We start from the raw sequence: 19,477 nt of genomic DNA on the forward strand, positions 1-19,477 counted from the left end.
CCCCACCCCCGCGGCTGGGGGAAAAAGAAACAACCCCTCTCCAAAAAAAAAAAAAAAAAAAAGAGACAAGAGCCAACTATTTCAGGGTGAAAAAGATCAGTTAGAAACCTATTAATATATAAAAGTTAAAGGAATTACAGTATGAAAAATGTAAAGAATGACTGGCAGTCCCACTGCCTTCACGAATGACTATGCCAAAAAGGGAAAAGAGTTTAACTTGAAAATAAATTATACTAAATGTTCAAGGATTAACATTTAATAAGGGAGAAGAGTGATATGGTAGGGAAAGCTTTGTGCCAACTTTTAACTGCAGCTGTAGTGAAATACACTAAAAGCCTTGTCTTAAGACAAAAGCAGTAAAACAAAAACAATAGTTTTAAACATATCCCCAGTGTTAACTGCTCATGACCATAAATTTGCCTTTTTCTAATGAACGACTAATGGGATAAAAGGCCATATAAGGGAAAAAGTAGTCGAAAATAAAATCGAACAAACTTCTCACACAAGAGTAAACCATAAAACCTGTTTACAAATTTTCATACATGTCAGAATTAAAGGTAAAAACACTCAAAGCTTAAGAAATCTAACATCACAAAGCAGGAGATTAAACCATTCTTTTTAAAAAAGGACTGAAGTTCAGAAGCATTTAATTTAAATCAGTGTATTAACATAAGGAATCCTTCCATACTACCTATTTCTGAAAGGGTTCTCCACACTCCTTTCCCAGACTTACGCACAAATGTTAAAATTTGCAACCCATTATTTTCTCTCATGTACAAGTTTTGTTTTGTTTTTGCTGTTGTTTTTAACTTTATTGGAGTGAGATTATTCTAACTAGTACCCATTTACTAAATATCGGTTGTACCAAACAATGACACTTTTTGGAAATCAAACTTTATTCCACTAACATTAGCCAGCAGATTTTGCTAAACAATGCTTTGTCAGAAAAGGCATCATGGCCGGGCGCAGTGGCTCACGCCTGTAATCCCAGCACTTTGGGAGGCCGAGGCGGGTTGATCACAGGGTCAGGAGTTCGAGACCAGCCTGGCCAATATGGTGAAACCCCATCTCTACTAAAAATACAAAAATTAGCTGGGCGTGGTGGCGTGCACCTGTAGTCCCAGCTGCTTGGGAGGCTGAGGCAGGAGAATCGATTGAACCTGGGAGGCGGAGGTTGCAGTTAGGCGAGATCCCGCCACTGCACTCCAGCCAGGGTGACAGAGCGAGACTCCGTCTCAAAAAAAAAAAAAAAAAAAAAGCATCACATACATTCAATTTTGTAAAACTAATTTTTCCAGTATGCATAAAAATTTATATTTGACAACAGAGAATATGCTTCAACATAAACACAGCAATACCTTTTCCACTTTGTTACTAATAACTTGCATGTTTTCTTAGTAATTTTAAATACCTCCATCTGAAAAGTATAGGGTAGGCTGACCACAAAAGATGAAGCCTAACAGTTGGTAGGGGTACCGCACTTACATAATATTCTAAAAACGTGCTTTTCCTAGGTACTCAGTGACTATACAGTAGTGAATATTAAACATTTCTGTATCAATCCCATTTCCTACAAAGTTGACCTAATTTCAAGCATAAAACTGAGGTTTCCACCTTTAGAAGGGTAGAAAACAAGAGTTAAGTAATTGGGTAGTCCTAAAAATACACATCAGAACTACATGACTAAGATACTCATTTAAAACTTGTGCCAAGATAACCCCTCCCTTCAAAACTAAAATTGACTCACTGGCCTATTTTACTTAATTTTAAAAATAAAAAAATAAAACTAAATGGATTCCTAAGCTCTCATTTCCTCTCTCAGCCCCCATCATTTAAAACATTCAAACTTTCAATCTATGATTCCTCCCTGAAAAAACACTCAAGTAAAAACAAAACAAAACAAACACTGATTATCTCCAAGTTAACTACCTTGGAGTTAAAAAAAAAAAAAAATCATTAGATTCTGGAATGATAACCACTGTTCTAAAACCATATAAAACAACAGAAACAATGTCTGTGGTCGCTAAGGAACCATACATCCCACCCAGAGAAACGATCTCGCCTCAGATGATACTTGTCATCTGTGAGACCACCCCTTTAGTTAGAGTTAACCACTTGAGCAGGTTTCAATTTTGTCTCTGAAAGTGGGAAGCTATCAATCTCACTACATGACTCGTTCCACCCTTTGTGGATATTTCTACCTGCAGAAAAAAAGGTTGGCAAACTTGGTGGCATGGTGAGGACAAAGGGCATTTTGAAAGAACCAGTGACTGAAGTAAGCAGAGAATGTGAACGGAAAGAGGGTTAAAGTTCTCCCAAATGGATAATGACAAGACGACGCGGGCACCCTTTTTTTTTTTTTTTTTTTTACCACCCCTAGGGTCCCATTCTTCACCACCACCCATTGGATGCAAAGTTGGCACTACGAGTACCTAAGAAACCCAACAAATCCTCAAAATGTCAGGGCACTCGGCAGCTTCTGAAATGACAAGCTGGTGCCCCTCCCCCACCCCACCCCCACCCCCCAAAAAAGAAAAGTCCAATCCAGTCGGTGCAGGTCACCCTGCCCTCTGGGGCACTTCCAGCCTGCGCAGGGAGGGGTTCCGACGGGAGGGCAAGCAAGCACAGATAGACCACCGCTCTTTCCACCCACCCTCAGCGGGGGAAACAAAGACGGCCTCCTCCGCCCGTAGACACTACCCTAACCAGAGAGGCTCTCCGATTTCCCGGTGCAGCCTGCCCTCCCGCCCCCGCCCGAGCCCCCGCCCCCATGACAAAGAAAAGGCACTCGGCGAGCAAGGCCTTCCTGCCTCCACGGATGGGGGAGGGGGCTGCACGGGTGAGAAGCCCCCTCCACTCTCCCGTGCTCATACTCCTGGTCCCAGGAACTGCAGAAAGCGGCGGGGAGCCGGAGGCCTCGGCCGCGGAGGCAGGATCCGGGAGGAGGGTGAGGGTACCTTGAAGTAGCCGCCTTCGTAGAGGGTGTTGGGGGGCCCGAAGATGGCCACCTCCCAGTTGTAGAGGTCGGACTCGTCCACCAGGGTGATCCGGAAGCCCTCCACTGGTTCCTCCTGCAGGGATTTCAGCTCGAGCATCAGGGCCTTCTGTGAGCTGGTCATCTGCTGCTGGGCCATCGCGGCGGCGGCGGCGGCGCTGGGCCCGGGCCCCAGTCCTCACGCACCGGCCGGGCCGGACCAGGCCCCTCCCCTCCGCTCGCCCTCCGGCCGGGCCGCACTGGACCCCGGTCTTCACACACCCAGCGGGCCGGACCAGGCCCCACACGGCCCGTGGGCCCGCCCGGGGTCCTCCTCACACACGACGCAGGCCGGGCCGGGCCCTTCTCACACTCGAGCCGGGCGAGAGGAGAGGTCGAGGGAGTTAGAGGAATTCGCTCCGGGTCCCGGTCCCGGGCCTCCCCCCCCCGGAGGGGGCCTCAACTTGGGGGGGGGGAGAGGAGGTGGAAGCGGAGGAAGGCGGTGGAGGGCCGGCGATGGTGAAGAGAGGGGGCCGGGCCAGCCCGGGAACGCCGCGCTCGCTCGCCCTCTCGTTCTCCTCGGGGGCCGCAGGGGCCGGAGGGCGCGCGGGGCTGGAGAGGGTGGGGGGAGAGCGGCGTGCGGGGGTCTCGCGGCGGTGGCGGCGGGGCTGCGCGGGGGGAGGGGCGACGGCGGAGGAGGAGGAGAGCGAGAGCGCCTCGCGCCGCGGGAGCGACGGAGCCGAGAAGCAGGGAGGGAGGGAGGGAGGGAGAGAGGGAGGAGGGGCGCACGCCGGGTGCTGGGCGGCTCTCAGCGGCTGGCGGCCCGACGCGCGTGCGCGCGCCCCTCCCTCCCCTCCCCCCACCGTGCCTGGCTCTCCACTACCACCTCCTCCTCCTCGCGCTTCCACGCCTCTTCTCGGCCTCCCGCGCGGTCGCGGCGCTTTGTGACGCCGGCGCGTGTCCCCCGCCCATAAAGATCCCAGAAGCAGCGGGGACCGAGGGTGGGCGCAGGGACTGCCGTGGCCCCAGAGTGACGGTTGTGTGGCTGGACGCCGCAGTTCCAAAGGCGTGCCCCGGAAGGGAACCCAGGTCCCCCGGCTCTCGGGGCCCTCCCCACTGTGGATCCAGGGGCCTCCGTAGCCATCCTGGGACGGGCCTGGTCCCTGCAGGCCCCTCCCTGTGACACCCAGTCTGCGGTCCCTCCACTTAGTAGCTACTTGCTTAGGATGTGCTGACAATGTGGGTCTTTTCGGTGGGAACAGACCTTCCCGCAGGCCAGCCCACAGGCAAGTGTGCCCTTTGGCACGTTACCCACCCTGGGTGCGGCAGTTCCACGTGAGAAACGGGGTGAGACAGAAAGGTCAGCTTCTGCTTCCCTTCTTAACTACAAAGAGGAAGTTGTGAGGAAAAAGAGACAATAACAAACTGGGTCTCTAGCCCTTCTCATTGTGATTTGGAGCAAGTGCTCAGGCTGCCCTTCGCCTTCGCCATTTGTAAAATAAACTACTATGGTTGAACTTTGACCCTTTATAGGTGCTTTTGGCTTGAATGCCCGCCCTGGAACTGAGGGACTTTCGAGATAATCATAACCGAAGTGAGATGTGGAGACTGTCTTTGGTCACCGTGGTTCAGAATACAGTACTCCTTTCTCTTAGGAAGGCATGTCCTAGGATAACTGCCTAAAAATTTCCTAGAAAAGCCAGAATACTGTGAGAGTTCTACACACACAATTTCGGAACGAGACAGATCTTGGTTCCAACCCTAGTTCCACACATTACTTCTCCCTGTATCATCAGTTTTTTGTTTTTTGGTTTTGTTTTGTTTGAGACAGGGTCTTGCTCTATTACCCAGGCCGTAGCACAGTGGCGCGATCACGGCCCACTGCAACCTCCGCCTCCCAGGTTCAAGCGATTCTCCCACCTCAGCCTCCCAAGTAGCTAGGACTACAGGTGCATGCCTCCACACCTGGCTGTTTAATCAGCTTCTGTAAAAGGGGATTAATTATACCCAACACAAGCAATTGTAATGATTAAATGTATGTACAGCATTTAGCGTAGTGACTGGCACATGGTAAATGATTCATAGGAACTTGAAAGAAAAAAACTTTAAGGCATAGCTGTATTCTGGATACCACCACTACCCACCCCTTTTATTGAGACAGGGTCTCACTCTGTTGCCCAGGCTGGAGTACAGTAGAGTGATTATAGCTCACTGTAGCAGTAACCTCCTGGGCTTAAGCCATCCTCTAACCTCAGTCTCTCAAGTAGCAGGACCACAGGTGCGCACCACCATGCCAGCTAATTTTTGTATTTTTAGTAGAGACGGGATTTCACCGTGTTGGCCAGGCTGGTCTCCAACCCTTGACCTCAGGTGATCCGTCCACCTCAGCCTCCCAAAGTGCTGGGATTACTGGCATGAGCCACTGTGCCCAGCCAAGGACAGTTTTAGATTTATAGAAAAATTGAAAAGATAGTCGAGTTCCCCTACACCTGGTGCCCAGTTCCCCCTTTTATTGACATATTACATTAGTAGAGTACATGTATTACAATTAATGAGCTAATATTAATACATCACTATTAACTGAAGCTCATACTTCCCTAATTTTTACCTAGTGACCTTTTGCTGTTCCAGGATCTCATCCAGGATACCAGTCTACATTCAGTTTTCCTGTTTCCTTAGATTCCTCTTGACTGTGGCAGTTTCTTAGACTTTGTTCTGATGACCTTAACAGTTTTGGAGAATACTGGTCAAGTTTTTTTTGTGGACTGTCCCCCAATTGAGATTGTGATGGTTTTCTCATGATTAGACTGGGATTGTGAGTTTTTGAGGTTAAGATCACAGAGGTGAAATGCCATTTCATCACATCATATTAAGGGCACAAATAGCAACATGACTTAGCAATGTTGATGTTGACCTTGATTGTCTGGCTGAGGAAGTGTGTCAAGTCTTTCTACTGTAAAGTTACTCTGCCCCTTCCTCCCCCTTTTCTATACTGTACTCTTTGGAATGGAGTCACTCTACACAATCCACACTTAAGCAGCCCCCCTCCTTTTTTTTTGGCCTTTTTTTTCCCCTAAAAGACAAGGTCTCAGTGTTTTAAAACATCCTTTTCTAGCCGCCAACGCTACTGTCCAGGTCTTGAGACCGAACTCCACTGGAATTAGAGCTCCCCTCAGAGAAGAAGGAGTATCCTAGTGAATGCAGCCCCTCTTATCAAAATGATGGTTTATGTCCCATTCTGTCTTTCCCTCCAGTACAAGTCAATTTAGGGACAAGAGGATTGCTGACCCGGAAATGTGAAAGATTATGTTGACACCTTTAATAGCAAGGCAGTGAGCAGATAAATAGGTAGAAAGGTCATCTTCAAAGCATTTCACCCACAAAAACTCATCACAGCCCCACCCTGACCTGGAGGATGATGAAGCCCTAGTCTAACCCACTGGAAGGTATACCTGGCACCCAGACCAGAAGCGGCCCTCTGGGCTCATGTCAACTCACAAACTCACTAAGCATCCACTGTGGGCATGCCTCTATGCTGGGAGGTTGGAAGCTCAATGTGTTAATGAGTTTTATAATCAAGGCTGTTTATTCTCAGGTCACAGGAACTGGAATTCCACAGAACTAGCTCATGTGTTTTTATTCTAGCCAGTAGGACATTGTTTATTAGTAGACTGCCACTGTGTCTTATTCATGCCTGAATCCTCAGCAACAGGCACACCATCTGACACAAAGTAGACACTAAGTAATTGTTCTCAAGAGACTCATGGCCAAGGACAGGAAGACAATGAGTAATCACAAAATCACAAATTGAACCCTACCCTCTATCCTCATGCCTATCTGTTCTCTCAAGCACATAGTAGGTGCTCAAGACTATAAATTCCAAAACTCTATACCAGCTACTCCAATGTTTGGCACATATTAAGTGCTCAAAACCTATTTGTTAAAAAGAATGAATGCTAGAAACAGCTTCCTAGAGCTTTCTCATATTGTTTCATAATGGCATGTAGATTGACTTGCCTGATTGGTGCCCTCTGGTGGTAAAGAAAAACAGCACTCAAAATTAAAATTTAAAAAATAATAATTTTTTTTAAAAAAGAAAACAGAGCACTTAACGCTCAGTGTCAGGCATCACCTGGTACTTTCCAACCAGGGTACTACTTCTTCTTCTTTCTTCTTTCTTCTTTCTTCTTTCTTCTTCTTCTTCTTCTTTTTTTTTAAACTGAGACAGAGTCTTGCTCTGTCACCCAGGCTGGAGTGCAGTAGCATGATCTTGGCTCACTGCAACCTCCGCCTCCTGGGTTCCAGCAATCCTCCCACCTCAGCCCCCGGAGTAGCTGGGACTACAGGCACAGTGCCACCACGCCCGACTAATTTTTGTATTTTTAGTAGAGACAAGGTTTCATTATGTTGCTCAGGCTGGTCTTGAACTCCTGAGCTCAAGCAATCCGCCCACCTCAGCCTCTCAAAATGCTGAGATTACAGGCGTGAGCCACCACGGCAGGCCCACTACTAATTTTAGAGGAAGACTATGGCTCCTTAAGAGTAGTGTACAAATTTTACATATATGTTAACATATTAAATTTTAAAAAGTTGGCCAGGCACAGTGGCTCACGCCTGTAACCCCAGCACTTTGGGAGGCTGAGGCAGGCAGATCATTTGAGGTCAGGAGTTCAAGATCAGCCTGGCAAACATGGTGAAACCCCGTCTCTATTAAAAATACAAAAATTAGCCGGGCACGGTGGCTCACGCCTGTAATCTCAGCACTTTGGGAGGCTGAGGCGGGCAGATCATGAGGTCAGGAGATCGAGATCATCCTGGCTAACACAGTGAAACCCTGTCTCCACTAAAAAAATACAAAAAAGTTAGCCGGGCATGGTGGCGGGCGCCTGTGGTCCCAGCTACTCCGGAGGCTGAGGCAGGAGAATGGCATGAACCCGGGAGGCGGAGCTTGCAGTGAGCCAAGATCGTGCCACTGCACTCCGGCCTGGGCAACAGAGCGAGACTCCGTCTCAAAAAAAAAAAAAAAAAAAAAAATACAAAAATTAGCCAGGCATCATGCGGGCACCTGTAGTCCAGCTACTCAGGAGACTGAGGCAGGAGAATCGCTTGAACCCAGGAGGTGGAGGTTGCATTGCACTGAGATCATAACACTGCACTCCAGCCTGGGCAACAGAATAAGACTGTCTCAAAAAAAAAAAAAAAAAAAAAAAAAGGTTGATCCCCACAAAAGTCATTGTTTATAAGGTCAGAATTAACCTTCCTAAAGCAAATATTGTTCCCTCCTGTTTACCTTACCAAGATTTCCATATCTTTTCTTTTGAAAGAAAGATAACCAGTTTAAGAAGTGCCACAGGCTGGGCGCGGTGGTTCACACCTGTAATCCCAGCACTTTGGGAAGCCAAGGCGGGAGGATCACAAGGTCAGGAGATCAAGAGCACCCTAACCAACATGATGAAACCCCATCTCTACCAAAAATACAAAAATTATCTGGACATAGTGATGCGTGCCTGCAATCCCAGCTACTCGGCAGGCTGAGGCAGGAGAATCACTTGAATCAGAGTCAAAGGTGGAGTTACAGGTTGCAGTAAGCCAAGATCACGCCACTGAACTCCAGCCTGGCAACAGAGCGAGACTCCGTCTCAAAAAAAAAAAAAAAAGAAGTGCCACCAGATGCCGTGGCTCACGCCTGTAATCCCAGCACTTTGGGAGGCTGAGGTGGGCAGATCACCTGAAGGCAGAAGTTCGAGACCAGCCTGGCTAACATGGTGAAACCCTGTCTCTACTAAAAAAAAATACAAAAATTAGCTGGGCATGGTGGCTCGTGCCTGTAGTCCCAGCTACTCGGGAGGCTGAGGCAGAAGAATCGCTGGAACCCGGGAAGCGGAGGTTGCAGTGAGCCAAGATCGTGCCACTGCACTCCAGCCTGGGTGACAGAGTGAGACTCTGTCTCAAAAAAACAAACCAAAAAAAACAGTCTGAGTCTGAGCAACATAGTTAGACCTCTAAAAAAAAAAAAAAAAAAAAAATTCTTCCCGCCTCAGCATCCTGAGTATCTGGGATTACAGGCACACACTGCTGCCCCCAACATGACAAATGTTTTGGGGGTTTTTTTGAACTTCTTATTTATTTATGTGGTCTTGCTGTGTTGCCCAGGCTAGTCTTGAACTCTTTGAGCTCCTGCTTCCGCCTCCAAACAGCTGGAATTACAGGTGTGAGCCACCATGCCCAGCCAACAAGTGAGTTTTTAAAGTAAAAAAGAAGAGGCAGGCCGGGCGCGGTGGCTCACGCTTGTAATCCCAGCACTTTGGGAGGCCGAGGCGGGTGGATCATGAGGTCAGGAGATCGAGACCACGGTGAAACCCCGTCTCTACTAAAAATACAAAAAAAAATTAGCCGTGCGTGGTGGTGGGCGCCTGTAGTCCCAGCTACTCGGGAGGCTGAGGCAGGAGAATGGCGTGAACCTGGGAGGCGGAGCTTGCAGTGAGCCGAGATCGCTCCACTGCACTCCAGCCTAGGCGACAGAGCGAGACTCCATCTCAAAAAAAAAAAAAAAAAGGCAGTTTCCAAGTTGTTTACCAAAAGTTTACATTAAAATAACAAACTATAGATTGGCTATACCTACCTTTTTTTTTTTTTTTTTTTTTGAGGTGGAGTCTTGTTCTGTCGCCCAGGCTAGAGTACCGTGGTGCAATCTTGGCTCACTGCAACCTCCACCTCCCGGGTTCAAGCGATTCTCCTGCCTCAGTCTCCCGAGTAGCTGGGATTACAGGCACGTGCTGCCATGCCCAGCTATTTTTTTTATTATTTATTTATTTATTTATTTATTGAGACAGAGTCTTGCCGTTGCCCAGGCTGGAGTGCAGTGGCATGATCATGGCTCACTGCAAGCTCTGCCTCCCAGGTTCACGCCATTCTCGTGCCTCAGCCTCCCGAGTAGCTGGGACCACAGGCACCCACCACCACGCCTGGCTAATTTTTTGTATTTTTAGTAGAGACAGGGTTTCACCGTGTTAGCCAGGATGGTCTCAATCTCCTGACCTCGTGATCCGCCTGCCTCGGCCTCCCAAATTGCTGGGATTACAGGTGTGAGCCACCGCGCCCAGCCCCAGCTAATTTTTTTTTTTTTTTTTTTGTATTTTTAGTAGAGATGGGGTTTCACCATGTTGGCCAGGATGGTCTTGAACTCCAGAGATCAAGTGATCCACCCACCTTGGCCTCCCAAAATGCTGGGATTACAGGCATGAGCCATCGAGCCTGGCCTATACCTTGTGTTTTGTATCACAAGTTCCAGGAACGTGAAGATAATGGGTGAGGCAGCTAGTTAGGATCAAAATACTTTTATTTTTTTTTATTTATTTATTTTTGAGACAGGGTCTCACTCTGTTGCCCTTAAGTGTAGTGGTGCGTTCTTGGCTCACTGAAGCCTCAACCTCCTGGGCTTTCACAATCCTCCCACCTCAGCACCCCTAGTAGCTAGGACCAATAATTAGCTGGGCTTGTGCAACACCAAGCCCAGCTAATTATTTATTTTATTATTTATTTAATTTATTTTTTATTTTTTATTTGTGTGTGTGTGTGTGTGTGTGCCGGAGTTTTGCTCTTCTTGCCCAGGCTGGAGCGATCTTGGCTCACCACAACCTCCGCCTCCCGGGTTTAAGTGATTCTCCTGCCTCAGCCTCCCGAGTAGCTGGGATTACAGGCATGCACCACCATGCCCGGCTAATTTTGAATTTTTAGAAGAGACGGGGTTTCTCCATGTTGGTCGGGCTGGTCTTGAACTCCCGACCTCAGGTGATCCACCCGCCTCGGCCTCCCAAAGTGCTGGGATTACAGGCATGAGCCACCGTGCCCAGCCTATTTATTTTTTTGTAGAGACAAGGTCTCACTATGTTACCCAGGCTGGTCTTTAACTCCTGACCTCAAGCCATCCTCCTGCCTTAGCCTCCCAAAGTGAGGAGATTACAGGCGTGAGCCACTATACCTGGCCAAATGCCTTTAAATTAGCGGTCCCCGCCGGGCACGATGGCTCATGCCTGTAATCCCAGCACTTTGGGAGGCCGAGGTAGGCGGATCACGAGGTCAGGAGATCGAGACTATCCTGGCTAACTCGCTGAAATCCCGTCTCTACTAAAAATACGAAAAATTAGCCGGGTGTGGTGGCAGGTGCCTGTAGTCCCATCTACTCAAGAGGCTGAGGCAGGAAAGAATGGCGTGAACCCAGCCGCGCGCGGTGGCTCACGCTTGTAATCCCAGCACTTTGGGAGGCCGAGGCGGGTGGATCACGAGGTCAGGAGATCGAGGCAATCCTGGCTAACACGGTGAAACCCCGTCTCTACTAAAAAATACAAAAAATTCGCCGGGCGTGGTGGCGGGCGCCTGTAGTCCCAGCTACTCCGGCGGCTGAGGCAGGAGAATGGCGTGAACCCCGGGAGGCGGAGCCTGCAGTGAGTGGAGATCGTGCCACTGCACTCCAGCCTGGGCGACAGAGCGAGACTCCGTCTCAAAAAAAAAAAAAAGAATGGCGTGAACCCAGGAGGTGGAGCTTGCAGTGAGCGGAGATCCCGCCACTGGACTCCAGCCTGGGTGACAGAGCAAGACTGTCTCAAAAAAAAAGAAAAAAAAATCAGCGGTCCCTACCGCGGTTCCCCACCCACGCTCCCCGGGCCCCGGTCCCTTTTTGGCATCGGGTTTCGTGGAAGACAATTTTTTTACAGGGTGGGAGGAATAGGATGAAACTGTTTCACTTCAGATCATCAGGCATTAGTTAGATTCTCATAAGGAGTGTGCAACATAGATCCCTCACGTGCGCAGTTCACAATAGGATTTGTGCTCCTATGAGAATCTAAAGCCCTGCTGATCTCACAGGAGGCAGAGCTCAGGCAGTAATATGCCCCTGCCGCTCACCTCCTACTGTGTGGCTGGTTCCTAACAGGGCATGGACTGTACCACGACCATACCGGTCTGTGGCCCAGGGGATGGAGACCCCTGCTTTAACAATAGCCTTTGGGCCAGGTGAGGTGGCTCATGCCTGAAATCCCAGCACTTTGGGAGGTGGAGGCAGGATGATGACTTGAGCACAGGAGTTTGAGACCAGCCTGGGCAACATGGCAAGACCCCATCTTTAAAAATATATATATATATTTTTGAGACGGAGTCTCGCTCTTGTCCCCCTGGCTGGAGTGCAGTGGCATGGTCTCAGCTCACTGCAGCCTCCGTCTCTTGACAGTTCACAGGTTCAAGCTATTCTCCTGCCTCAGCCTCCCAAGTAGCTGGGATACAGGCACCTGCCACCACTACCGGCTAATTTTTGTATTTTTTAGTAGAGATGGGGTTTCACCATGTTGGCCAGGCTGGTCTCAAACTCCTGACCTCAGGTGATACACCCACCTTGGCCTCTCAGAGTGCTGGGACTGCACTTTGGCCACCGCACCCAGCCAAAAAAACTTATTTTTTAAATTAGCTGGATGTGGCGGCATGTAACTGTAGTCCCAGCTACTCGGGAGGCTGAGGCAGAAGGATTGCTTGAGCCTAGGAAGTCAAGGCTGCAGGTAACTGTGTTTGCACCGGTGCATTCCAGCCTGGGCTATAGAGGGAGACCCTGTCTCAAATAAACAAAATAACACAAAACAAAAATACATAAAATGAAATAGACTTTGGACATGTGTGTGAGGGGTGCATAACTGAAGTCCTGTCCTCACCTCCTTGGGCCTGATGAATGTTGCATACCTCACATAGCTCAGACTGCTCTGAACTGTTTTCCTTTTCTCACAGTAATCTTTCTAATGTGCCCATGGCAATCTGTGCATATCATAGCACCCCCCATGCTGAACTGCATTTATGTGTCTATTTCCTCTCAGCCTCTGAAGTGCCATTGAGAATGAGCCATTCATTCATTCATTCATTCATTTTTTCATTCAAAAAATTTATTGAGTGCCTCCTATGTGACAGGCCCTGTGCTAATATCAGGGATACAGTAGTAAATGAGACAGAAATAAGTGGTCCTTGCCCTTGTGGAGCTTACATTCTGTCTCTTTCTGAGACAGAAACAGATAAAAACAAGTAGTTAGTAGATAATATTGTTACAAGTTTTGGTGAGTACCAGTGAAAGTGACTAAAAAGGTGCCTAATACTGAAAATGTTAGGGCAGGATACAATTTTATTTTAATTATATATTTGTTTATTTTTGAGTCAGGGTCTTGCTCTGTCACCCAGGCTAGAGTACAGTGGTGCAATCATGGCTCACTGCAGCCTCAACCTCCCGGGCTCAAGCAATCCCACCTCCCACCTCAGCCTCCCAAGTAGCTGGCACTACAGGTCTTGAACTCCTGACCTCGTGATCCACCCACCTCGGCCTCCCAAAGTGCTGGGATTACAGGCGTGAGCCATCGTGCCCGGCCCACACCCAGCTAATTTTTGTTTTTTGGTTTTTGTTTTTTTGAGACAGGGTCTCACTCTGTTGCTGAGGCTGAAGTGCAGTGGCACAATCTCAGCTCACTGCAACCTCCGCCTCCCAAGTTCATTCAAGTGTCCTGCCTCAGCCTCCCGAGTAGCTGGGATTATAGGCGCGTGCCACCAGGCCCGGTCGATGTTTGTATTTTTTTTAGTAGAGACGGGGTTTCGCCATGTTGGCCAGGCTGGTCTCAAAACCATGACCTCAGATGATCCACTCGCCTTGGCCTCCCAAAGTGCTGGGATTACAGGTGTGAGCCACCATGCCCGGCCTTAATTTATATATATATATATTTTGAGACGGAGTCTTACTTTGTCACCCAGCCTAGAGTGCAGTGGCACAATCTCAGCTCACTGCAACCTCTGCCGCCTGGGTTCAAGCGATTGTCTTGCCTCAGCCTCCTGAGTAGCTGGGATTACACCTGCCACTGTGCCCGGCTAATTTTGTATTTTTAGTAGAGATGGGGTTTCACCATCTTGGTCAGGCTGGTCTTGAACTCCTGACCTCGTGATCCACCCACCTTGGCCTTCCAAAGTGCTGGGATTACAAGCGTGAGCCACCGCACCCGGCCTAATTTTTGTAGTTTTTTATAGAGATGGAGTTTCACTATGTTGTCCAGGCTGGTTTCAAACTCCTGGACTCCCACCTCGACCTTCCAAAGTTCTGAGATTACAATGTGTCAGTTCTTGACCATTCTTGACCACGGGGCTTGATCATTAAGTATGGAATGAATAATCAATTCATTTCACAGCTTTTTGGTCTTTCTTAGACTTCAATGATACTGCTTCTTCCCCTCTGTCAATTCAAATTCAAACCATGCTTCAACACTTAGCACAAGCTCCATTTCTCCGGTAAACCTTATCAATCAAAACATTCTGAGCAAAGAGAGCAGCAAGATCAAAGGCCCAGGAAATAAATCAAATTAGAGTAAGAAAACTCCCAAGTAGTTCAGTGCAACTGGGGCATAAAATTTGAGGGAGACAATGGTTAAAGGAAAGACGGAAAAGATTGACTATGGTCACAATCATTCAGTAAACATTTATTAAGTATCTAAAATGTGCTAGGTATTGGGCATGTACACATGGTCCTCGTTTTCATGTGTTCACAGTCAAGGGCAAAAAGAGACAACTAGGCTGGGCAAGTGGCTCATGCTTATAATCCCAGTGCTTTGGGAGGCTGATATGGGAGGATTGTTTGAGGTTCTGAGGTCAAGACCACTACCAAATATTAAAAAATTAGCTGGACATGGTGGCATATACCTGTAGTCCTAGCTACTTGGAAGGATCACTTGAGCCCAGGTATCCCAAGCTGCAGTGAGCTACAACTGCACTGCAGCCTGGGTGACAGTGAGATCCTGTCTCTAAAAAAATAGTAATAAATTTAAAAATAAAAGTAAAACAAAAGAAGAGACAACTGATAATCAGAAATTGTAAAAAGCACTAAAAGGAAAATGGATGATATAAAAGAAACCTTTTAGAAAACATATCAGCCAGGCCGGGCGTGGTGGGTCACGCCTGTTATCCTAGCACTTGGGGAGGCTAAGGTGGGCTGATTGCCTGAGTTCGGAATCCAAGACCAGCCTGGGGAACATGGTGAAACCCTGTCTCTACTAAAATACAAAAAATTGGCAGGGTGCGGTGGCTCACGCCTGTAATCCCAGCACTTTGGGAGGCCGAGGCAGGCGGATCACGAGGTCAGGAGATCGAGACCATGGTGAAACCTCATCTCTACTAAAAATACAAAAAAAATTAGCTGGGCGCAGTGGCGGGCGCCTGTAGTCCCAGCTACTTGGGAGGCTGAGGCGGGAGAATGGCGTGAACCTGGGAGGCGGAGCTTGTAGTGAGCCGAGATTGCGCCACTGCACTCCAGCCTGGGCGACAGAGCGAGACTCCGTCTCAAAAAAAAAAAAAAAAAAAAAAAAAAAATACAAAAAATTAGCCAGACGAGGTGGTGTGCACCTGTAGTCCCAGCTACTCGGGAGGCTGAGGCATGAGAATTGCTTGAACCCCGGAGGCGGAGGAGGTTGCAGTAAGCTGAGATCTTGCCACTGCACTCCAGCCTGGGCGACAGAGCAAGACTCTGTCTCAAAAAAAAAAAACAAATAAAAAAGAAAAAAGAGGCCGGGCGCGGTGGCTCACGCTTGTAATCCCAGCACTTTGGGAGGCCGAGGCGGGCGGATCACGAGGTCAGGAGATCGAGACCACGGTGAAACCCCGTCTCTACTAAAAAAATACAAAAAATTAGCCGGGCGTGGTGGCAGGCGCCTGTAGTCCCAGCTACTCGGAGAGGCTGAGGCAGGAGAATGGCGTGAACCCGGGAGGCAGGAGCCCCAGTGAGCCGGGATTGCGCCACTGCACTCCAGCCTGGGCGACAGAAGCGAGACTCCGTCTCAAAAAAAAAAAAAAAAAAAAAAAAAAAAAAGAAAAAAGAAAAAGAAAAGAAAGGAAAAGAGAAAAAATAAAGGAGGGAGGGTGGGAGGGAAGGAAGGGAGGGAGGGAGGGAGGGAGAAAGAAAGAGAAAACATAACGGCCTGGGCGCGGTGGCTCACGCCTGTAATCCCAGCACTTTGGGAGGCAGAGGAGGGCAGATCACTTGAGGACAGGGGTTCAAGACCAGTCTGGCCAACATGGTGGCCTACTCTACTAAAAATGCAAAAATTAGCCAGGTGTGGTGGTGTGTGGCTATAATCCCAGCTACTCCGGAGGCTGAGGCAGGAGAATCACTTGAACTTGGGAGGTGGAAGTTGCAGTAAGCTGAGATCTTGCCACTGCACTCCAGCCTGGGTGACAGAGCAAGACTCCATCTCAAAAAAAAAAAAAAAAGGAAAAGAAAACATATCTAAATATGTTTAGAGAACATATTTTAGGCCTTTAGTGAAGACCTTGGCCAGGCGCAGTGGTTCAAGCCTGTAATCCTAGCACTTTGGGAGGCCAAGGTGGGAGGATCACTTGAGTCCAGGAATTTGAGACCAGCCTGGGCAACGTGGTGAAATCCCATCTCTACAAAAAATTAGTCGAGTGTGTGGTGCATGCCTGTGATCCCAGCTAGCCAGGAAGCTGGGGTGGGAGGATGGTTTGAGTCCAGAGGTGATATTTATGCTGAGAGGTGAAAGATGAAAAGGAGAAAAAGCCAAGAAAGCACATTCCAAATGGAACAAACAGCTTGGGTGACGTCCCAGAGTTAGGAAAGAACTTAATATAACCAAGGAACCGAAAAAAGGCTGATGTTGCTGGAGCTCAGGGAACCAGGGGTGGAGTAGCAAGAAAAATGATGGGGGCCAGGCAGTGGCCGATGCCTGCAATCCCAACACTTTCGAAGGCCGTGGCCGGCAGATTCCTTGCGCTCAGGAGTTTGAAACCAGCCTGGGCAACATGGCGAAAGTCTACACAAAAATACAGAAATTGGCCAGGCATGGTGGTGCGCGTGTGTAGTCTCAATTACTGAGGAGGCTGAGGTGTGATTCCACCACTGTATTCCACCCCAGGCGACAGAGCGAGAACTTGCCCCTCTTCTCCCACAAAAAAGACGGAATAGCCGGGCAAGGTGGCTCATCCCTGTAATCCCAGCAGTTTTGGAGGCTGAGGTGAGCTGATCACTTGAGGTCAGGAGTTTGAGACCAGCCTAGCCAACATGGTGAAACCTCGTCTTTACTAAAAATACAAAAATTAGCCGGGTGTGGTGGCACGCGCCTGTAGTCCCAGCTACTTTACTCGGGAGGCTGAGGCAAGAGAATCACTTGAATCTGGGAGGCGGAGGTTGCAGTGATCTGAGATTGCACCACTGCACTCCAGCCTGGGTGACAGAGCAAGACTCTGTCTCAAAAAAAAAAAAAAGAAAAGAAAAGAAAGATGGAATAGCAAGTGAAGGGCCATATTGATCATGACTTTAGGGAAGCTGAAGTTTGTATTTAGTTTTAAGTACAATTGGAAGACACTGATGAGTTTTTAAAAGGAAGTGACATGATATAATTTCTATTTTAGAAAACTAATTCTGGCAGCTGTGAGGAAAATGAATTGAAAATGGACACACCACTCTTGTGAAACTTCCTTAAAAAGCTATTGCATAGCCGGGTGTGGTGGCTCACGCCTGTAATCCTAGCACTTTGGGAGGCCCAGGCGGGTGGATCATGAGGTCAGGAGATCAAGACCATCCTGGCTAACACGGTGAAACCCCGTCTCTACTAAAAAATACAAAAAATTAGCCAGGCGTGGTGGCGGGCGCCTGTAGTCCCAGCTACTTGGCAGGCTGAGGCAGGAGAATCACTTGAACCTGGGAGGCGGAGCTTGCAGTGAGCCGAGATTGTGCCACTGCACTCTGGCCTGCGCGACAGAGTGAGACTCTGTCCCAAAAAATAAATAAATAAATAAATACTAAAAAATAAAAAAAGCTATTGCATAAACTGACCTGCACTGTTTGAAGTCAGAATAGTGATTAATGTTGGGGGCAGGGAGTTACGAGAGGGCAGCATGAGGGGAGATTCTTTTTTTTTTTTTTTTTGAGACGGAGTCTCGCTCTGTCGCCCAGGCCGGAGTGCAGTGGCGCAGTCTCGGCTCACTGCAAGCTCCGCCTCCCAGGTTCACGCCATTCTCCTGCCTCAGCCTCTCCGAGTAGCTGAGACTACAGGCGCTCGCCACCACGCCCGGCTAATTTTTTTGTAGTTTTAGTAGAGACGGGGTTTCACTGTGGTCTTGATCTCCTGACCTCGTGATCCGCCCGCCTCAGCCTCCCAAAGTGCTGAGATTACAAGCGTGAGCCACCGCGCCCAGCCAGCATGAGGGGAGATTCTGAAGGTGCAGGAAATGTTCTGCTTATTTTCTGGGAGCTGACTATATGAGTATGTTTGGTTTGTTAGTATTCAAGCTTTACACTTGGGATATGTAAATTTTTCCTTATGTATATTGTACTTCAATACAAATTTTTAGACTGGGCACGGTGGCTCACCCCTGTAATCCCAGCATCTTGGGAGACTGAGGAGGGCAGATCACTTGAGGCCAGAGTTCGAGACCAGCCTGGCCAACATGGTGAAACTCTGTCTCTACTAAAAATACCAAAATTAGCTGGGCGTGGTGGCGTGCGCCTGTAGTCCCAGCTACTCGGAGAGGCTGAGGCAGGAGAATGGCGTGAACCTGGGAGGCGGAGCTTGCAGTGAGCCGAGATTGCACCACTGCACTCCAGCCTGGGCGACAGAGCAAGACTCCGTCTCAAAAAAAAAAAAACAAAAAAACCAAAATTGGCCTGGTGTGTTGGCACATGCCTGTAATCCCAGCTACTTGGGAAGCCGAGGCACAAGAATCAATTGAACCAGGAGGTGGAGGTTGCAGTAAGCTGAGATCGACCCACTGCACTCTAGCCTGGGCAACAGAGGGACACTCTCTCTCTCTTAAAAAAAAAATATATATATATATGTACATATGTATACATATATACATATGTATGTATATATATGTATACATGTGTATATGTGTATATATACGTATATATACACATACATATATACGTATATATACGTATACATATATACGTATATATACATATATGTATATATATGTATATACATGTATATATATGTATACGTATATATATAGTAATAGTTGAGTTTAGATGATCCTGCATTAGGAAATAAAATGAAACATGTAACGGTTATTACTGGAATAAGTGACAAAATTTAAAGATGGAATTTGTATACTAGTATTGAATCACGATTAAATTTCCTTAATTTCATAATTGGGCTGTGCTTATATAAGAGGTAGTCCTTGATCTTAGTAGATACATACCAAAGTATTTAGGGAGATGTGTGATTGGTTTTCAAATGGTTTTGCAAAATAATATGTAAATACACAGGTAAAGATAAACTTGGCAAAATAGTAACACTAAGTGAATCTAGGTGAAGAGTATATGGGCATTCATTATATTATTCTTGCAACATTTGTTTTAAATTTTTAATCTTTTAAAAATAGGCCGGGCGCAGTGGCTCAAGCCTGTAATCCCAGCATTTCGGGAGGCCAAGGTGGGCAGGTCACTGGAGGTCAGGAGTTTGAGACCAGCCTAGGCAA

General features: G+C 47.9%; 1 protein-coding gene across 2 annotated transcripts in view; it reads right to left on the bottom strand.

Moving 5' to 3' along the window:
* The window catches only part of UBE2R2 (ubiquitin conjugating enzyme E2 R2), a 111,357-nt gene extending 108,174 nt beyond the window's left edge, over positions 1 to 3,183 (bottom strand). For both annotated transcript variants that reach the window (XM_032139513.2, XM_032139512.2), the window contains exon 1: positions 2,958 to 3,183. In XM_032139513.2, coding sequence (XP_031995404.1) covers positions 2,958 to 3,134 — 177 coding nt within the window. In that variant the 5' untranslated portion in view covers positions 3,135 to 3,183. The remainder of the gene's footprint in view (positions 1 to 2,957) is intronic.
* Positions 3,184 to 19,477: the final 16,294 nt, after the last annotated feature.

Source organism: Hylobates moloch, unplaced genomic scaffold, assembly GCF_009828535.3.
Source record: "Hylobates moloch isolate HMO894 unplaced genomic scaffold, HMol_V3 SCAFFOLD_19, whole genome shotgun sequence".
Classification (NCBI taxonomy): domain Eukaryota; kingdom Metazoa; phylum Chordata; class Mammalia; order Primates; family Hylobatidae; genus Hylobates; species Hylobates moloch.